The sequence below is a fragment of the Schistocerca americana genome, chromosome 9, assembly GCF_021461395.2.
Source record: "Schistocerca americana isolate TAMUIC-IGC-003095 chromosome 9, iqSchAmer2.1, whole genome shotgun sequence".
Classification (NCBI taxonomy): domain Eukaryota; kingdom Metazoa; phylum Arthropoda; class Insecta; order Orthoptera; family Acrididae; genus Schistocerca; species Schistocerca americana.
Window position 1 is genome coordinate 66,657,105 of NC_060127.1, and position 20,463 is coordinate 66,677,567.

General features: G+C 38.8%; 1 protein-coding gene across 2 annotated transcripts in view; it reads right to left on the minus strand.

Annotated features, from left to right (window-relative positions):
- Positions 1 to 1,255: 1,255 nt before the first annotated feature.
- The window catches only part of LOC124551070, a 74,741-nt gene continuing 55,533 nt past the window's right edge, over positions 1,256 to 20,463 (minus strand). The window contains exons 5-8 of one of the 2 annotated variants that reach the window (XM_047125957.1): positions 17,772 to 17,855; positions 10,948 to 11,079; positions 8,722 to 8,837; positions 1,256 to 3,249 (exon numbers count right to left, since the gene is read on the minus strand). In XM_047125957.1, coding sequence (XP_046981913.1) covers positions 3,123 to 3,249; positions 8,722 to 8,837; positions 10,948 to 11,079; positions 17,772 to 17,855 — 459 coding nt within the window. In that variant the 3' untranslated portion in view covers positions 1,256 to 3,122. The remainder of the gene's footprint in view (positions 3,250 to 8,721; positions 8,838 to 10,947; positions 11,080 to 17,771; positions 17,856 to 20,463) is intronic. The other variant, XM_047125958.1, reaches the window with a different exon arrangement.

Below are 20,463 nucleotides of genomic sequence, written 5' to 3' on the forward strand. Positions count from 1 at the left end.
TCAAGTGTAAACGTCAACAAAATACTTACCAAACAGTCTTTTGTGGAATACCAATCTCACAAGATGCATGTCGCATTGGTTTTTGCATACTGCAGGCAAAGCTCTCCCTAATCTGTTCCACATAATCACCAACACACAAGTGAGCATGTCAAAAGTGGACAACCCCTTTCAACAAAGTTCTTGTGCCAAGAGTAAATTGCAGGCCTGCTTGGAGGTTCTCTACCATATTTGGTGCAATTTACACCGAACATTTGTTCCAGAGTTTGTTTCGTGAAACCAAAACACTCCACACCAATGAAAGTAGTCATTTTAACTGTGCACTACGCTGGCACTAGTGGTGGTGGAATGAGGTACTGATGCACTACATCAATCAAATTTGAGGTTGTTTGCTACAAAATGACACATCTACTGATTCTGTAAGTTATTTCAATAAATTTCTTTATAATTTCATACTTTTAAAGTTCTGTTTGACTCACCCTACGCTGATAATGGTCAATGCACACTTTAGTTCTTTCTTGCAAAAATTATAATGCTTGTAAGGTGTTTTAAAATGATGTAAGCATTAATGTAAGCACGTTATTGTTACTGTATTAAAGCGTTTTATATATGTTATTGTTACTGCTATTATTATTAGATCATAAGCAACTGTTGTATTAAGTGGGAAATTCTATTTTGGGGACAGCGGTGGGGGGAGAAAGTAGACACTGTGATACCCACTCCCCTAAAACTCAACCCTGGATCTGTGCCTGTGATGTAGTAGGTATTCTCTTTATGTTCAATTTTTAAATTGTTGTGTGATAAAATCAGCAATAATATTCAATTTTGTAACTTAATATTGTCTGAAATGCAACAGTTATGTCCCAAATCTTAGTCAATGTTGGATCCACACACACACACACACACACACACACACACATACACACATACATACACATATATATATATATATATATATTTTCTTGTGAACGCCTGATATCTTGGTTTGTATCTGTCACGTTTCAAACTTTTTTCTTCAAAAGCAATGACAGATTTGAATAGTACAGTGTATTCCAAAGAATACAACTATAACAAGTATTCTGCAATGGCACAGGCAAGGAATCAGTAATCATGTAAAGAATAACTGTGTATGGTTTCATGGAATGTTAGTTGTGATATTTCAGTCATAAAACTAAAATAGTATCATATTACTGTGCCATTGGAGGTACCATATTGAGGTGACACATTGAAAGTACATGTTTAATAAATCCCAGGAAAGTATCTGTGAAAATATTTATTAACTAGTAACATATACAACAAATTCACAAGGACGTTTCTACATGACTACATTTGCGCTTTCTCAGTCTCATACATACACGACCAGTCATTCAGAGTTTTATTTTTCCTTGGTACACATGTAAACTGAGTCTGTTCCTCCTCTCCTCCAGATCTTATTCGCTTCATGCTGTGTAACAGTGAATCAGAAGGTTAATTGGTGAGTTGGAACCAGGGCAGCAGCGTACAGGTGATTCCTCACTTTGAGAGAATATAAAAGGTCAACATTTGTTAATCATGTAAAAGTAACTGAGTTTAGCTGCATGGTGTAATGAAACAATGTCCAGTTGCCCTGTCAGTTACTTCCGAAATTATGTCCATATGTGTGATTATGGAGTTCTTCTGGTGTGCTCACTGCAGTGGTTAGCTTTTAATGTGCTCCCTGTCACACACTGCCCTTGCCCTGAAGATGCGGCATTTTTCCTGAGTACTTGACACTCCCATACATGGAATATTCCATGATTGTCAGTACTGGGAAATGCTTCACTGCAACACCAGCGTTTATTATTGAGAATCATTCATTTTTAGGTCCTCTCTAACCGTAGACCATTACAGTTTCTGGTACTTGTTAATGAGTCAAGTTTTTGAATTCTGGGACCCCTTCTCTTTGGAGCAGAACTCTTTCTGAAATTACAGTATACATTGGATAAATTTTGTAAATGATTTCTCATATGCAATAATTGTATTACACAATAAATAAATAATTGTAGTATATATCTATAAATAAATAAATAATGCTGTCTTTGGAAAACTGAAATTATAGTTGAACAAATGGATGCTATTATGGAAATGCTCTTAAATTTCAGTTTAATGTAGGCTATCTAATAAGTTATCAATAAATAACAGCACAAACATTCAGTCATTCAGACAAATACAATACTGAAAACATTCAGAAATATATGTCCACTACGGTAGATTAATGTAAGTCATCTGAGACGTGCAGTCCGTCCTTGTACACTGTCGTCAGTCTCGGGGTAATGTCGTAGACAAAAACTCACCCGGATATTCAGTGACGAGAACTACGATTCCGTGAGCTACGAAGGAAGTCGACAACACATACGACCGCGGTCTCAGACTGTTACGCACCTTATCGACTATATATCACCTGTGTCTTAATTCGTAATTGCAACCACAATACAATGCCTATAATATATTGGATAGTATGTGAAATCTATGTGCAGTGTTGACATAATTTATGTCTACGTATATATGTATATGTAGAAGAATCTGGTGTATTTACTGAGCGGAGTGATGAATTCTGCCGAGTGCCGGACTCGATACGTCTTCCTCCGGTCAGAGCCCGAATCGTCAATCGCCTTGCCAGTTTCGAGCTGCCCAATTAGTCTCACTGAGTATTTAGGTATCACAAAGCCAAAGTATTTCTTTCCTGAAAAATCACCTGTTATTGCCAGATATTGTATCCACCTGTTCACAGTCCCACACCTGCTCTTACAACTCTCATCGCACCCCACTGTGACAATTTATGAACCTAAATAAATGAGTTTTATGGCAAGTGAAATCCCTCCGAGCAGGAAACTGGCTACACCTGTTACAGACAGTCAAAGTTCATTAAAACTGTCTTCTGTTTCATCTATGTATTAAAGCATTATACGCAGTGGTGTCATTGTCAGATCTGTAGTTTTAGACATGTATCAGTTCTGTGTCTCCATCTGTAGTCGCATAACGTTTTGGCTGTCAGGGTATGTCGGTCGGGTAAAGTGGTAAGTCCACAGTCACTGTCAGTGTATCGGTCCGTGCGGGACGTCGCGGCTCAGCTCGGGGTTGCGACAGCTGGAGGTGGAGGTGGCTCTCTAGACTTCGTTACAGGAGAGGAACAGTGCTCGGCAGTCCTCTCCACTCCTTCCTCTTCTGCCAGCATCGTAGAAGGCATCGAAAGGCGTATCACTCGATCTCTCGAGCATGAAGCTGGTTGCGTACCTGTTGTGAGCAAAATGTGAATGCATTTAGAAATAGCGTGTTCCACCTACGCTGTTATTAAATGTGTGAGTGCAATATTACATGAATTCAATAGGAATTACAGTAAGTAATGTGTTTGTAATACTTTTAATGAATTCGTGCTTAAACATGTGATGTCACATAATATTCTCATTTTGGTGTAGTACTACATCCTTTTATATAGATGATGAAGAATCTTGTCTAATTATACATACCAGATATATAAACATTGTTGACACGAGGAACTCAAAGGGAATGATTTTGCTCTGATGCACTTTATAGTGAGATAGGAGTGGTATACAATTTTTAAACTAATAATTTGACTATTATAAATTTTTGAGAAAACAATATATTTTAAAGTTGAACAACTGTTTGTGTGATGTATGTTGTTACAGCTATCACTTGAGAATGACCAAACAGCCAAATCTGTGATGGTGAATAAATATCTTTAGAAAATATTTAAAAGTATTTGTACATAATCAGAATAAACAGCTCCTTGTGCAGTTTATAAGGAAAATCCTTAATTAATCAAAAGCCACTGAGTGAGACGTGTAATATAAGTCCAGTTAGATCATCATCAGCATCAACAGCCATTTGACAAGCATTGTAATTTTCTGCTGTATGGGCCCATTGCCCTCCTGCATGTTTTCTCGTATCATTAATGCACCTTCCTCCTTGTAAAGAACTTTCATAGTCCAAGGGTAGCACCACTGTTTGATCCCAGCTACTGTTCGGATTTTAACAGAGGGTGAGGTGGAAAACTTCACATTGACGGCAGTGAAAACAAAGAGAGATGTAACACAAGGCAATAAACTAGGGCCATTGCTGTTTCCGATTTATGTCAATAATACAAGGGAAAGGGTAAACTCAGAATTAAGATTGTTTGCTGTTAATGTAATAATTTTGAGGAAGTAAACTCTTAGAAGACAGGCTCTAGAAGTAATCAGGAACAGGATCCAGAGTGAGGAAATGTTGGAAGTTGCAGGGTCAAATGGCCATCTTGACTAAATGGTAGGAGTGCTCTAAGATACGAATCCAAGCTTTGCTGTGACTGGTCAGCATCACAGCAGGCCAACAACACCAGTACCTAGATGCGACACTGGGCACTGGGAATCTACAATGGTGACTACACATAGGTGAGGCAATAAATCTGGCATGAAAGTTACTGAGAGACAGAATGGTACAAAGGAGAAGACGCTGGTTGGAATATGCTGGGGGAATATGGGACTCCAGCAAAGATGCAGATAGAAGGAGTGCAGCCAGTTCTATAATGGTATACTACAGAAGGACAATCAGTATCACAGAAATAATTAATGAACTGAAATAGGAAAGTCTAACAGAAAGAAGGTAAAGAGCTAGAATTGGGGAAGTTTACCAAGCATTTGTGGCTAGGAGGAAGACATGTGACAAAGACTGGACACTGAGAACTATATGTGCGTGAAAGACAAGGAAAGACAGTCAGTGTAAAAGAAGTGTGATATCATGAAGCAACAATGCATATAAATAATATTATGTTGGTAGAGCAAAGGGGTGGAACAATTTGCCAGGACATATCCCCAATCCATTCCCAGAAACCATCATTAAATTTAAATACTTGGTCAAACGACATCGGAACATCAAAGATTAAGTACAATAGGGTAAGGATAAGTTTAGCTACATGGTAAATTATTGTGTACCAATAATAGGAATAGAATGTAATTATGCTTGAAATGCCATGTTCACTACTTTGGCAAAATCCATATTTTTGTGATCTTTCTCTACGTTCGTTCATGTGGCTACACATCTGACCCATCTCCATTTAATTTTTTTGACTACAGCCATAATTGTACCTGCTCAAAATACTTGAAACATTACAGAAGGATACATGATCTCCAATCCAAAACTAACTGCTATGGAGAACTTGAGGCTTTTGTGGCTAAATGTTGATTCCTTACACAGACTAGGTATGGCACAGTGATTGTATTGTAAATGAAATCTTTTTATTGTGTACTTTTCAGCTTTAGGTCACACAGATGGTATCAATCACTTAACAAGTCATTGGCAGATGATTTTAATATTTTACATTTTCTCACAGGTTATGTGATAATATTTTCAAATCATCTGATGGTGACTCATTAAGAGGTTAAAACTGGTAATGAAATCATCTGTGTGACCCATGGCTGAAATATATCCAACAACAAATTGTATTTTGACATTGTTTGTACAAAACTAAATGTGCTGTGTGCAATGTCAACTGTTCTACACCTTTTGATAGTATCCCACAAGAAATGCAAGCACTAATTTCTGGTCTTTCCTCTGATCAAATCTGTGCTCTTAGAAGTATGAAAGCTTTATGGTGTCTCCTCTAGATAAATATGAACTTTTTTATTTTATAATATTCCGTGAGCTAGACACTAGTTCGAGTTCCTCAGTGGCAGTGGTCAGATATGACTTAGTGTGTGGTGCTAGGTAGATAGTTGCAAATAGCATCATTTTTTCATGGCCCATTAATTGGCTCCACACACAACAATTAGCAGGTCTCTCTTCATCTCTCCAGTTGTTCAACAATGGCTCATAGGTAACTAACTTGAGCAATCCACAATAGAATAACTACTGGAAAGAGGAAGAATTTGCCTAATCTTTCATTAATCTGTGTCATCATCAATCCTTGATAATGGAAATATTCATTTACTTCAGATCAAATGTTAGAAGCAGTTAGATTGCAGGGATTTCTGATCTTGTAATTATATAAAGTATTAAAATTTTCCCAGCTTCCATTCATATGAAGTTGTTAAACACCCACGAACTGTGAGTCAAATCCTCCTCAGCCACTGTTGTGTGGACACTGACTCTTGTGTGATTACCACTTCTTTCTTTACATTGCCATACTACTGCACATTGCGTCACTAGTGGCCAGTACCGCAGCAATGCCCATTTTGGCCTTCCAATGACCAGGCACTGAGCTCTTCTTAGCTGCCAGTTTAGGAACAGTTGAAGTGAGACTGGACTTTACACTAGTGAAGTCACAGGCAAACAGGAGCAGCAACCACATGACAGTCAGTGGCCACTTGACGATGACAGAGGAGGATTTATCTGAAACTAAACATCCTGGGGAGGGTAACCACAGCTCAGAGGCATTATGGATAACAATAACAACTCTCAACTGTCAATAACAACTCAAATTATCATAAAAAATATAACAATTAAAAAGTCAAGAATGATGAGGTGTTTCCAAAAGCCACACAGCTGTATGAAGATGTTTTATTCGCAACTACTGCTTTCATGTCAGTATAGAGGCATCTTCAGTTTTATAATGGTTACATCCCCATACTGTAATGGACAATTATGAGGTCCCAGCTTTTGGTAAGTTGTCCACACTAAGAGTCAAACCACATTGGTGAACTGTTATAATAAAATTGAGTACAACCAAAAGATACTAGTGAAAATATACAAAGCATGATTGTTGAATGAGCCAAGTTGGATAATACTTTGAAGGATATATTATAAAATCCGGTAGATATGAGCTGTATTAAACCAATATAAATAAAACTTGAAATCCTGTGTGATGTGCATAGTGCCAGCCTCCATGGGCTGCTTACACCACACTGGCCTGTTACCAAGATGGCACAAGTACGCACATCACATGGGATTTTAAGTTTTATTTATATTGGTTTTATACAGCTCATGTCTCTCAGATCTTATTGCCTTTTCCAGAAAGTTCCAAGACAGGTTTCTTCATTTCTGAGTTTGTAATACTAAAAGGGAACAAATGTTATTTTTATGGCAGTATCCTCAAAATGGTCTCGGCCATGTTTTTGCACAAACTCACTACAGCACAGCGCTGTGCTTAGCAACACAGTTTGGGTTCTTGGTGCATTAGTTATGGAGACACAATGGATGCTGCTTGTGAGCAAAGAGTGAACATTAAGTTCTGCAATAAGCTTGAGAAAAGCCCTAGTTAAACATGGACAATAATTATGCAAGCAAACATAGGTGAGGCACTTTCAAAAAGTCATATGTTCGAGGGGCACAAAAGGTTTCATGAAGGCAGAGATTCAGTGCAAGATGATCCCAGAGCAGGTCACCCATCTGTTGTCCACAACAATCTAGAAGTGGAGCATGTAAGGCAGTTACTGCAAGAAGACTGGTATGTAACTGTGCATGTGATATCAAAAGAACGTGATTTGAATCGTGATGTGTGTCATAAGGTTTTACACGAAGATTTAGGGGAATGGAAACTTAATGCAAAACTCATAAAATATTCCCTCACATACTAGCAGATGAACAGAAAGAGGAAAAATGAAGAATTTCTGTTGAAATACTGGATAGAGCCAGACATGACCCCATATTTCTGCAAAGATTATTGCTGGGTATGACCTTCACACGAAGTGTCAAGGTGCTGAATGGTAGAGCCCTGGATCACAAGCCCCCAAAAAAGTCAAATGACAGCCTTCAAGAATAAAGACAATGTTGAACACATTCTTTGGTAGTAAATGATTAGTTCACTATTAGTATGTTTCTCAAGGTCAAATAATGAACCAAACTCTTTACATCAAAGTCTTGAAATGATTGCAACAAGCATTTCGACATTGCTGCCCTGATTTGTGGCATTATCAGGACTGGTTCTTACTGCAAGATATTACAAGTCCCCATACTACTTTATCTGTTAACGAATATTTCGCCAGACATTTTCTTATTGCCATCACACATCTGACAGACCTCTTGCAATTTTTCTTTTTTTTGTGAGTGAAAAAGTGACTAGAAGGAAACCACCATCAAGATATCTCAGACATCCAATGGGCTGTGACAAATGAGCTTACAAGCATCACAGTTGAAAATTTCTGTTCTTGCTTCCAAGACTTCCAGAAATGTTGACAACTGTGTTTATGCAGCCAAGGGTAGTACTTCAATGGGAGCTAGAATCACTACTTGGTAAGTGAAATTTTCTATTTTAGAGAAAATCTGTCCTGCAACTCATTCAACAGTCATGGTTTGTATATTTTGACAAGTATCTATTGTGTGCACTCAGTTTTATTATGATAACCCATCGAGGTGGTTTGACTCTTAATGCAGACAACTTTCCAAAAGCTGGGACTCCGTTATAGTCGAGTACAGTTTGGAAATGTAGTCATTATAAAGCTGATGATTCATCTATACCAAAGCAACTGGTAGTTGCGTATAAAACACTTTCATACAGCTATGCAGTTTTTGGAAGCACCTCATCATTCTTGACTTTTTAATTGTTATGATTTTATGATAATTTGAATGGTTATTGAGTGTTGAGGGTTGCCATTGTCACTCCTAAGTAATCTGAAAGCTTGTGTGTATTTTAACCACTTGCCACAGATGGAAGTTTGAAAAAAAACTTTATTTATTGTAAGGCTATTCTAAGGTATTATTACTTAATGTGGGAAATGTATTTAATTTACTGTAAGGCCTTGCTACTGAGCATGGCACACTGAATCATGTACTCACGTTCCCAGCTGGCAGTAGATGGCTCCCTGGGTGTCGGCGGAGCACTCCCGGTTGGCCTCGCACACCATCCTCTGCATGCAGCTCGAGTCGCTCGTTTTCAGTGTCCTCACATAGCCCTGGATGACAGATGAGCAGCACGTCACTGAGTATGTACAAAATTGTTCTCCACATTCTGATCTGGAAACTTCCATGTCTTAAACTGTACCCACATATACTGGTCCTGTTGTTTTGTTTCTGTCATAACATTCACTGCTTATAGTTGACCTTTCAGTGGCCTACTTTGGTTGCAAACTTGCATTCTTCAACCACTGGAGTAGTATTAATTAACTGAAGTGTCAATAAAAATGTATCCATTACTCATGAAATACAAGGGAGGATTGTAAAATAATGCACAAATTTAAACTTGTGCTAAACTTTATATGAAGTTGTGGACTTGGAACTCAGGAGAAAACAAATTGAGGTGTGTATAAATATACCCAAGAGTGTCAGACAATGGAAAATCCAGTATGGAATGTAACAATATTATGAGATGGAAAGTTGCTACTCAGCATATAGTTGAGATGCTGAGACACACACACACACACACACACACACACACACACACACACACACACACACACACACGCAACTAAAATGCACAACTGCAGTCTCAGCCAACTGAAACCACAGTGGGGTTTCAGTTGCCTGAGACTACAGTCAAGTGTGTGAGTTGTATTTCCGTGCCGCATGTGATTAGCCAAGCGGTCTAAGGTGCTGCAGTCATGGACTGTGCGACTGAGCCTGGCAGAGGTCCACGTCCTCCCTCGGGCATGGGTGTGTGTGTTTGTCTTTAGGATAATTTAGGTTAAGTAGTGGTTAAGCTTAGGGACTGATGACCTTAGCAGTTAAGTCCCATAAGATTTCACACACATGTGAACATTTTTTTTTTTTTTTTTTTTTTTTTTTTTTTTTTTTTCATACATCTGTCTATTGTTGACGAAGGCCTTAACAGCCTTAGCCTATAATTGTGAAAGTCTTTTTGTTGTGCCTAACTGCAACTCAGCATCTCTGCTATATGGTGACTAGCAACTTTCCATCTCATAATATTGTTACATCCAAGAGAGTAGTGGATTTGGGAATATACAGCCAGAGGCTCTATGGAAACATGGAGAGATCTCAGTGATAAGCATAATATGCTTCTAAATGATTATCTGACCTCCACAGGCCACTCTGTGATGGGCCCTAGTTAGTGTGTGGGCATAATTTTTTCCTCCATCCTCTTCCATTTATAGATGTTATGCTGGTAAATGACTTCTAAATAAGGCCAAATTTCATTAATTTTCCACCAAGGTCACTGTCTGCAAGGAAGTAATATGTTCCTCAAGTGATGTTGGATTGCGTGCTCTTGGAATTTTATTATTATTTCATGTGATACTCTATACCTGTCTTGTAGCATGTCTCAGTGGCAGTTAAACATTTCTGTTACACCCTTGCACTGATGAAGTAAACCAGTGATGAACTGAGTAGCTCTCATCAAGTGTTCTCTGTTGATTTCATTAAATTAATTTGACAAATGACTGAAACTAAAGAACATTTCTCTAGGACTCTAAATGAATGTTCTCATAATTCTCCTAAGTATTCTTGCAATGAATCATTTTGGCGTCTGACTTCCTGACTACTACATTTATGTGACTAAAAGATTTATGTGCTTAAATAATTGACCATGGATACTCCATCTGATGGTATGACTTCTTGGCAATAAAACAATGTTGCACATTTTTCTTTGCCAAGTATATATTATACATTGCATTTGTTTGTGTGTGGGTTAGCTGCCAGTCTTCACAATGAGCACTGATCATCTGCATGTCAGTTTTTTTAATTTTATCTTCTGATGTTAGCTGTACAAACTTATCCTCCACTTCTTCCTACCGCTGAGGAATTTGCAAGACAATGTAATCACCAAAAATGTCTAAAATCCCTTTTATGTACTTCATTCCCCCACCCCCAGAGTAAATTCTGTAGTGATGCAAGTCCCATTTTATTTATTTAAAAAAGTTTCAATAATTTTGCTGAGCTACTGGTGGAACTCTTAAACTGTCAGTTAATTGGTGGCAAACTGTACGTAAATGCAAAGTGACACGGTACATTTGGGAGAAATGTTAACAGTTGCCCACTGGTCTCATTCAGAGAGCAACTCAACATTCACTGCGTGGATGGGCAAAGAGATGACCACTGTCATTAACATACCTTGAGCAGAGAGAGTCCGGCCACAGCAGCTTCAGAAATGGAGTCCCTCTTGCCGATGGAGCGGGCTGCCATCGAACGCTGGCTGAAGGATGTCTTGAGGGCATCCAGCAGGTTAACGACGATGCTGATGAACTGCAACATTAGTGGTGAGTGCTTTACAGTCACGCCCTACTCTAAAGCATCAGATGACTTTTTGTCCCTCTTTTGTCTTTTGTTTATATTTTCTGCTCTTAAAACCATGTACTTTGACCAAGTGAAGCCCCAAAGAAAGCAGTTCGATCTTCCACAAATGGTAAGAAGTTCAGCATGAATGCGGCTACAGTTACTATTGGCTATTATGTATATCCCATGTAGCTGAATAGTGAACTGCAAACTGTGAAGTCATGGACATGTTGACCCTCAGACTTTTTTACCCTCAAACTTTTTTAAGTCAGAGACAAAACATTGATCAATTCTGCCATCTAAAGTATTTTGGTGTGTATCATCCTTATGAATGGAACCTTAGGGGCATTCACCAGTATTTTGTTTATATACTGTTTCTGGATAATCCATTCAGCTGTTTTTTGTTGGTATACAATTCACATCATCAGTTTCAAAATTATACAATTTTGTTTGCAGATTTGCTTATGGGAATCCATCTAAACCAAACATTAAAGAACATAGTGACCCAAAATATAACCACATTGAAAAGCAGTAGTGCTATTGTATGCCTAAAATACAGCATTTCTTGTGTGTATCCAGTTTTCATTGGGCAGACATGAAACTTCTCTTACGGGATGTTTGGCCTTCATACTGGGTGCACACAAGGACTGGCACATATGGTGGCATGCGGAAAAAAAAATTTCCAATTTTTTATGTGAAAACTCTTAAAGTTTCTTAAATAAAACAAATTTTATTAACATTATAATCTTTATTTTACATGTCTACATATTTGCAGAGGGCTCTGAACTGTAGCATGTGTCATGGTGGCTTGTAATGCAACTATGACAATATATCAGAAACAGCATTCTGTAATCAAGTTACAAATTTGAAGAGTTCATCCAGATATGGAGCATCCTCTCCTTTAGCAAATCAGTGCTGGACCACACTGAGTGCTGGGGCATTTGCAACAATCTGATGTGTCGGGTTCACTACTATCGATCGTCCTCCATACAGTCCCACTTGGCCCCATAAACTTAAAGAACACAGTTGAGGACTTCACACTGCTAGTGATGAAGCAGTGCAAGCATATGTGAGGTTGTGGGTCTGTGAACAAAGTCAAACATTCTGCTGTTGACAGTAACAACAAACTGGTTTCTCAATGGCAGAAATGTGTTTGTCAACTGAGTATGTTGAGAAATAAATATCTTAATGCGGAGAACAAAGATGTAAGATGTTAATAACATTTGTTTTATTTAAAAAGTTTTAAGAAATTTCAAAAAATAAATTCAGAGGCAATGCTTTTCAGTGTACCCTCATATTGTGCATTAGTAGGTCTATTGACTTTTGATGCGACTACATTTTCTTAAATGTTCCAGTTGAGTTGAACTGCTACAAGCATGTCTGAAGATCAAATTTTATAATTTCAAAATAAATTGAATGAATTAAATACTGTAAATAAAACAGGTGAATGGATCATCTAATAACAGTACGACAAGAATCTAAAGTTTTTTTGTAGTCTGAAATAATTTTGACTTTAATAATTCTTAATTATCACTTTTGTTAAATGACAGAGCTTATGTTAATTCACATTCTTTGTGACTATCTGCGTGGCTATAATCAGTTCTCCATTTTTGAGGCTGCACTTAACCACATTTCTCATGTGGTTTTACAAATGATAAATTTTGTATTGTTTTGCAGATGTCAAGGTAACTGAAGACTGTTTCAGTCTCATGCATATTATCTCCAATTTTTTCCTATCTCTCCTTGCTACAGTTTAACATTCCACATTTACTGGAGAAAAAAAAAAAAATACTTTCATAACCCAACAGTCTTCCTAATGATTTCTGCCATACTGAATTTAGAAATGAGACCAACATAAGGATAATATGTGATATCTGCAAATTCATGACATACAATTAGCATGCTGTTTATACTTTATTGTACTATAAAGGCAAAGCTGAAATCTTCTCAAACAAATTTGTTTGACATGCATATTTTAGAGCTTGCATATGAAAACGTTTGGTATTAAAGGTTAAAACTGCAGAAACCATGCAGAAAATGAAATTTTGCCTGTTGTGCATTCATGCTTACATCTGCATGAGGAAAGAGAACAACTTACTGTGTGGAAAAAGGGTGTCGATTACTATGGCTTAGATATCGAAACCAGATCCTCCATCAGAATACAGAAACAAACTCCCTTCTCAGTTTGGCAGCCTGACTGGATTGAGCTGCTGTACAGCATTAGACGTTGTGTCCATGCACTGACAAGGATCACCAGTAAGGCAATAGTAATCAACATCTGTATTGTTAATTATCTGGAAGCTTCTCAGTGCCGTCCCTACTTTGAGTTGCTATGTTTCCTCATGCAGTTCCGCATGTTCCTACCAGGATATCCATTGCGTTGTTAATGATTTCATGCTTGTAATATCTGCATGCTTTAGATTTTGTGTGCTAGCTAGTGTTAATTAATGACAGATTCAGGGTTACTGGTTAATCATTATTGAAGGAGGTGTATGTGCGAATAACTGTTGTAACTGCCAGTAAAATAAGTGGTGCAAAGAAACACATACATTTGTAATCTCATCTACTTTGGAGCCGATTACTGGTTACTGTCCTGCACATTGGCTAACACATTGTATTTGACAAATGAATAATGTTAATTTTTAATATGTGTTGACCAAAGAGAACTTTCTTATGATCTTACATTTTTTCAATACCAGAACAATGGTATGTTTATTCCATTTCTGGCGACCTTTAATACATTTTTTCCCAATTATCCAGAGAACCAGAATCAATCCCTAAACTGAAATAATTTATTGGTGGACAGAGAGTGCTTCAACCAAGTAGTTGTAAGTAGGTAGTGACACGTTAAATTAAAGTCCTTTGTTTGTAAATGTTTCAAAAAGTTAAATGCCTGACAATATGGCAGGTTATTTTATGGCACAGCCTAGTTCATTTACTCAGATTATTTTCATTGTACTCCTTAATGGGATATCTAATTGGTTTTTAGTTGTTGTTATCTAGTGATTTCCACTGTTTTGAACGCTGATGAGCCAAAACATTATGACTACCTGCTTAATAGCTTGTTTATCCATCTTTGGAATGAAATCACTGATTCTGTGTATCAGGGATCAGACAGTTTGTTGGTGGGTTTGTGGTGGTATGTGGCATTAGATGTCTATGCACAGGCCATGTAATTCCTGTAAATAGCAGGCCACTGATTTGCGAGCATAGTGATGGTGCCTGATAGCGACTTAGATGGATTTATGTCAGGCAAATTTGATCATCTTGACATCACTTTGAGTTCACTATAATGCCCCTCAAATGAATGTAGCATGATTCTGGCTCTGAAACAGGGACAGTTATACTGCTGAAAGATGACATTTCTGTCGGAGAAGACACCAGGCATGAAGGGGTGCAGGCAGTTTGCAGCTGTCAGGGTGTCTTCGATTACTACCACAGGTACCATGCAAGTGCAGGAGGATGTCACCTGTAGCATAATACTGCTCCCACCATCATGTGTCTGGCGCGCTGCACATTTCGAACCACTGTTCATGTCATTGACGGTGGTTGTGGAGACAACCATTGACCTGGTGTAGCAAAAATGTGATTCATCCAAAGAGCTGATATGTTTCCATAGATTGATGGGTCAACATGTGAACATGTAAGTGTGGTCTGCTGTGGAGCTTCTCGTTCAACAATGTACGATGAACGGTGTGCTCCAAAACACTTGTGCTGCACCACCATCATGCTCTTTCAGCAGAGGTGCCACAGATCACCATATATCCTACTTTACAGAAGAGGCAAGCCTCCAAACCCCATGTTTTGGAAGAGTTGTGGATATCCAACTATTTAACATCTAGTAGAAGTTTCACTGTTCTTCTACCTTTTTCCGTAGATGCTCACAAGGGTAGGACATGTACATTCGGCCAGCTTCACCGTTTTTGAGATACTCATTCACAGGCTCTGTGTAATAATAACCTGCCCTTCGTCAAAGTTGCTTATCTCAGTGGATTTCACCATTTTCAGCCCGTATCTTTGCTAGGGTGATCCCTGTGCGTGTCTGTTCCACTTACATACTTCTGTTACCATATAAGATGCCTGCAATGCCACCAGGTGGCATCCAATGTTGTGATGGGCAGTGGTCATAATGTTTTGGCTTAACAGTGTAATTTTTCTAGCCGACATTTTGCAACACAAAGAAGTGACGTGCAGTACACTGCAGTCCTGCAGGCAGCAGTGTCTGGATTGGCTATAGTCCTGACATATTTTGGACTAATTGCAGGTTTTTTTTTTAACTGATCAATATAGCAACAAGTAAAACAATTGTGGCATTTACAGTGCATGTCAGATGTGCAGAATGAACCTAAATCCATTTTCCTTAGTTTGTGTATCAAACATCTTTAGTTTGTGTGTCTAGTTCTATGTACCCATCTTCTCCCCAATTTTCTGAGCAATATGATGACTTAAAACTATTTTTTTTTTTTGAGTAATCTGACAGAGTAAAGTTAGGCATGGTATTGGACCTTTCCCATATGTGGGCACCACATTACAGCTGAGAGGCATCTGAGAACACATTGAGCTTGACTCTGTCACTGTCTTTTTTTGTGCTCATGTTTATGTTTGATTCTAATTATCCACCTGATGGAATCTCACACTGTAATGTCAGCTGTGGGCAGGAGTCTGAGATTCCATCAGGTGGATACTTAGAATCTGCCATGTTTCTCATTTCTTTGTGCTCCACATTATTTAAATACAAGTGAGTGGCTAAGATGCCTCATCTTTGTTTATGGTTTCTATCCTGGGATGTCCATTACTATAATTTGTACAAATTTCATTTATCACTTAAGATAAAGAAAAGAGGGTATGGATGTATGTCCAACAATCCCTCTGTTAGTATTGAGAGAATACTAAAATGTAACTTATACGGCTGTGTATATCGTTGTCAAACAACACTTATGCTGCAAATTTCATAATCGTAGGATTGATGCAGTTGTCACAACTAGTAGTACTTGGATCACGTAATCAGTGCATCATACTGTATACCTGATGCCTCTGTATGACATCTTTTTATAATCTTACTACCTTCTCCCTTCCTTCCTCTCTCATTCTTTGAGAGGACTAGCACACTCAATGTAGAGATTAAGATGCCACCAGAATTTCTACACACATCTTAGGAGCTCATTACAATCATTAGCAATGGTGTTGTACCAGGATTATCACAGCTACAGCCAACCAGTAGATGACACTACTGAGATGTAACATTACTATTATTTCAAACTTTATCATTTGTTATTGTTAAAATAATGGCAGCTCAAGTTGGCCAAGAATTTTATTTACAAGTAGGATTTGAAGAAAGATTGTTGTGAGAAAATGGAAATATGACATGAAGATTGTTGCCGGACAATTTTTTACAGTTTTCATAAATACCCAACTTGACAACAATCCATCACATTACATCATTCAGCTTTTGATAATCAGTCACCTTAGAAGACTTATTGCAACTGGTTTGCAGAAATTTGTCACACTTACACTTCTGACACTGACAAATTTTGTGAAGGTCGAATGAAATCATTAGTCATTCAAAAAAACATGGATGTCATGCAATTAACAAGGATCCACATCTGGCTTATGATGCATTAGAGGCATCTGTGGGCACATTGAAGACTGCAGTATATTTGACTTCTCATACATATTTGGCTACAAAAAGGATCTGCTCCTGACAGAGTCCTTGTAGTTTTATCATAGTTCAAAAACAGGCTTTCATGAATTGGTGTAAGTAACTCTCAGGATTTGGCTGAGGATATGTAGAATCTAAAACAACACCATAATGGGTGATGGAACTTGCAATATATTCCTATGGTCTGGAAAGTAAATGGCAGTCACCTGTTGAGAGTTTCCAAATGACTGAAACCGACAAAAGTGTTCAGTTTTCAAAAGAGTTCCTAGAAAATGATTGCCTGTTTGTTAGGTTACACTGGACACATGGCAACTGTTACTGTAGAGAATTGAAGAATCAAATGCTGAATGGTATACAACAATTTGTTCACCACAAGTCATTGATGAAATCAGGAAAAACCACTGATACGTTCTGCGTCATTTTTCAACACAATGCCAATTGCAACACAGCATTTCACTCAATAGTTAATCAAATGATGGAGGAGAATGCAGAATTAATGACCCATTTGCTGTATTAGCCTGCTTTATCTCCTAATTGCTTCTTTTTATTCACTTAGATCAAACACTTTGTGAGCAGTGACAGTCGTCACCACAGTACACTTCTGAGACATTACACAACCAAGTTTTTGAGGTAGCAACATCACAGTGGAAAAAATGTATCCATAAATGGTTCAAATGCCTACCAATAAGTTTTGAAATGAATTTTTTGTAAAACAATGGTACACTTTACTCATTTTTTGTAAAACCTTAAAAGGCACCTCTCATATTTGTTTAGTGTGTTAATATTATTGAGTGGTGACTGTTATTTTATACAGTATCGGCATGCATTCTACAAGTTGTTGCCATGCACAGCACAGTTTAAATGCTATCTGACTGAGGACTCAGGACGGTTTTTAGAAGAAGTGTGTCTGTAAATAAAGTAAAGAACCGTCCACCGGCACCAGTACCAGAAAGCAGCAGCTGCATGCGGGGGTCTGGGAGGTCCGGGTGGAGCAGATACTCACCTCGCCGGCCTGCTTTGCCATGGTCGCAACTTGGTCGGGGTCCCGGGAACCGAACAGAGCCGTCAGCACGGCTGCGAGGATGCCCTGCGCGTGCGAGAAGCGAGGGTGAGGTGAGGTGAGAGGTGAGGGGAGGGTGCCTCCTCTAATTACTACTGTCGCCACCACAAGCAGTGCCGTGCTCTCTGTCATCTCTTGTGCTCTTGTGTGTGTGTGTGTGTGTGTGTGTGTGTGTGTGTGTGAGAGAGAGAGAGAGAGAGAGAGAGAGGTTTTGTTTCTCTCACAGCCATGCGAATCCAGGTGATCACTTGTTATTCTGGCATAGCTCTCCATCTCTATACAGTTGGCATTAATCATTCACATGGCGAACCATGAATGAGAAAAAGCATTTTGTACATAGTGTCAAACGTTGAGCTACAAACACAAAATTGTATTCCCAGTTTGCCTATGTCTGTAAAATAGCACTGCAACTGAATTTGTCAAAAGTAAAATGTGAAAAGAAGTTTTGAGTGGTCCTGTGCACTTGCATTAGACAGGAGGAAAGAATGGCATGATTTCTTAATATGCCTGGATTGTAGATAGAATTATTCTCACTCAGCACATATGCTACTCTTTCTGTTAGCAGTCCCAGCTTCTCATTTCATGGGGCTCAGCAGTCTGTAAACTGTATGCAATGTGTGGCTCACAAGTTCATACATGATTTATCATGCTCTGGAATGAGATGAGTCTTTCCCATCGTCTCATCAGTGCTGGCTGACACAAATCACAAGTTTGTCATGTGATATACTTGTGGGAAAATAATGTAGCCAAACCTTGACATTCTTTAGTGTCTTCTTTTTTGATTAACTTGTTTTCTGTTACATGAATAAGAAGTCAGAGAGAGAGACAAGAATTACAATGGTTTTTGACTCATTGCATACAGCAGTATGCAGTCAGTGAAATATTTTTCTTCACTTGTGACTCACCCTGCATATATAAGGGGCATTCAAAAAGAAATGAGCCAGAGTCTGGAATGTGCAAACCAGTGACAGGAGGATATATCGTGGCGCATGTAATGAGGTGTGCTTCTGACCAGTGTGTGGAAGTACACAGCCTGCACTCGATGGTAAGGGTGCACACACGTGACTATACAGAGGTAGCAGCAGCATCCATCAATCATCCAATGCTGACAGTCACATTGCAAACAGTGACATGGAAGTATCAAAAGAAGAGCAAAGAGGTCTTGTTCATTTTCTGACAGCTGAAGGAGTAGGAGGAACAGACATTCATTGATGAATGTCACAAGTCTATGGCGAACACTGCACGTCCCTTGCAAGAGCCAAGGCATGGCACAAGTGCTTCAGGAAAGGACGGGTGTCATTAGTCAATGATGCACGGTCTGGAGTACCACACTTCATTACCGATGACATCATCCAGCTGGTGGATGCACTCATTATCCAGGACCACCAAGTGACAGTGAAAGCCATAGCCGCCATGGTCAGATTGAGTGCCAGAAGTGTTTGCACCATCATGAACGAAGGATTGCACATGGCCAAAGTGTGTGCCCAATGGGTGCCCAACAGTCTTCAACCACACCAGGAAGCATACCAAAAGGACGCCTTTCTCATCTGCAGCACTATGCTCGGGAAGGGAATGCATTCCTGGCTGACAGTGAATCATGGTGTCATCACTTCGAAACAGAATCAAAATGGCAAAGTCTCCAGTGCAAGCATCAAGGGTAACCATGACCAAAAAAAGCCAAGGCCATCCACATGAGTGCAGGAAAGGTTATGCTGACGTTCTGCTTTGACCAAGGTGGCCCCCTTCTGATTCACTTCCTGCAGCTCGGGACAACAGTTAACGCCCAGTGTAACTAGCAAACCTTGACCACCCTTTGCTACGTGATCAAATGAAAACAACCAGGCAGTCTCACCCGTGGGATCATTCTGCTCTAGAACAATGCAAAGCCTCATATGGCCAACACAGTATCGGGTCTCCTGCAGAAATTAAAATGGGAGGTCCTCGGTCACCCTCCATACAATCCGGACCTCTCTCCCTGTCATTACGCCATTTTTAGTTCACATAAAAAGACTCTGAGAGGCAAACGATTCACCTCAAACGACGACATCCAGCTGTACGTGTGGAACTGGTTAACATCGCAGCCCCGGGAATTTTATGAGACAGTCATTCACCACCTTGTATCACAGTGGCACAATTCTCCCAATAGCCAGGATCATACTTCTAACATACAGGTACTGGTTTCTGTAATTTTGCCTCTAGTTCATTTCTTTTGGAATACCCCTTATAACTGATGAGAGAATGTGCCATTTGCTATTGTATGAATACTGAACTAATGAGCTTAAGAGCGTCTTACTGTGATGAATTGCAGCATCAGATAATAACCACACTCCATCACAGAGCAAGAAAAGAAATGCCTCTCAGTAGTTCTTGGAAAGTATAGTGTCCCACTGTCAGTGCAACTGTAGTGTAATAATTTGTAAATACCTACAGTCAACTTCTAATGAGAGCAAGGCACGTAGATACAGATGTCTGTAGTAATAATTTGACTTGTATATAAATGACATGTCTGTGTTAATACCAAGTTTATTTCTTGTATGTGTAAATTTGCTGATTAATTTTGATTTGCCTTAAAATTGTTTGTGTGATGTGTGTATGGTTGTTAGAATTCAGCTTCATTTTGCTTACATTAACTGCA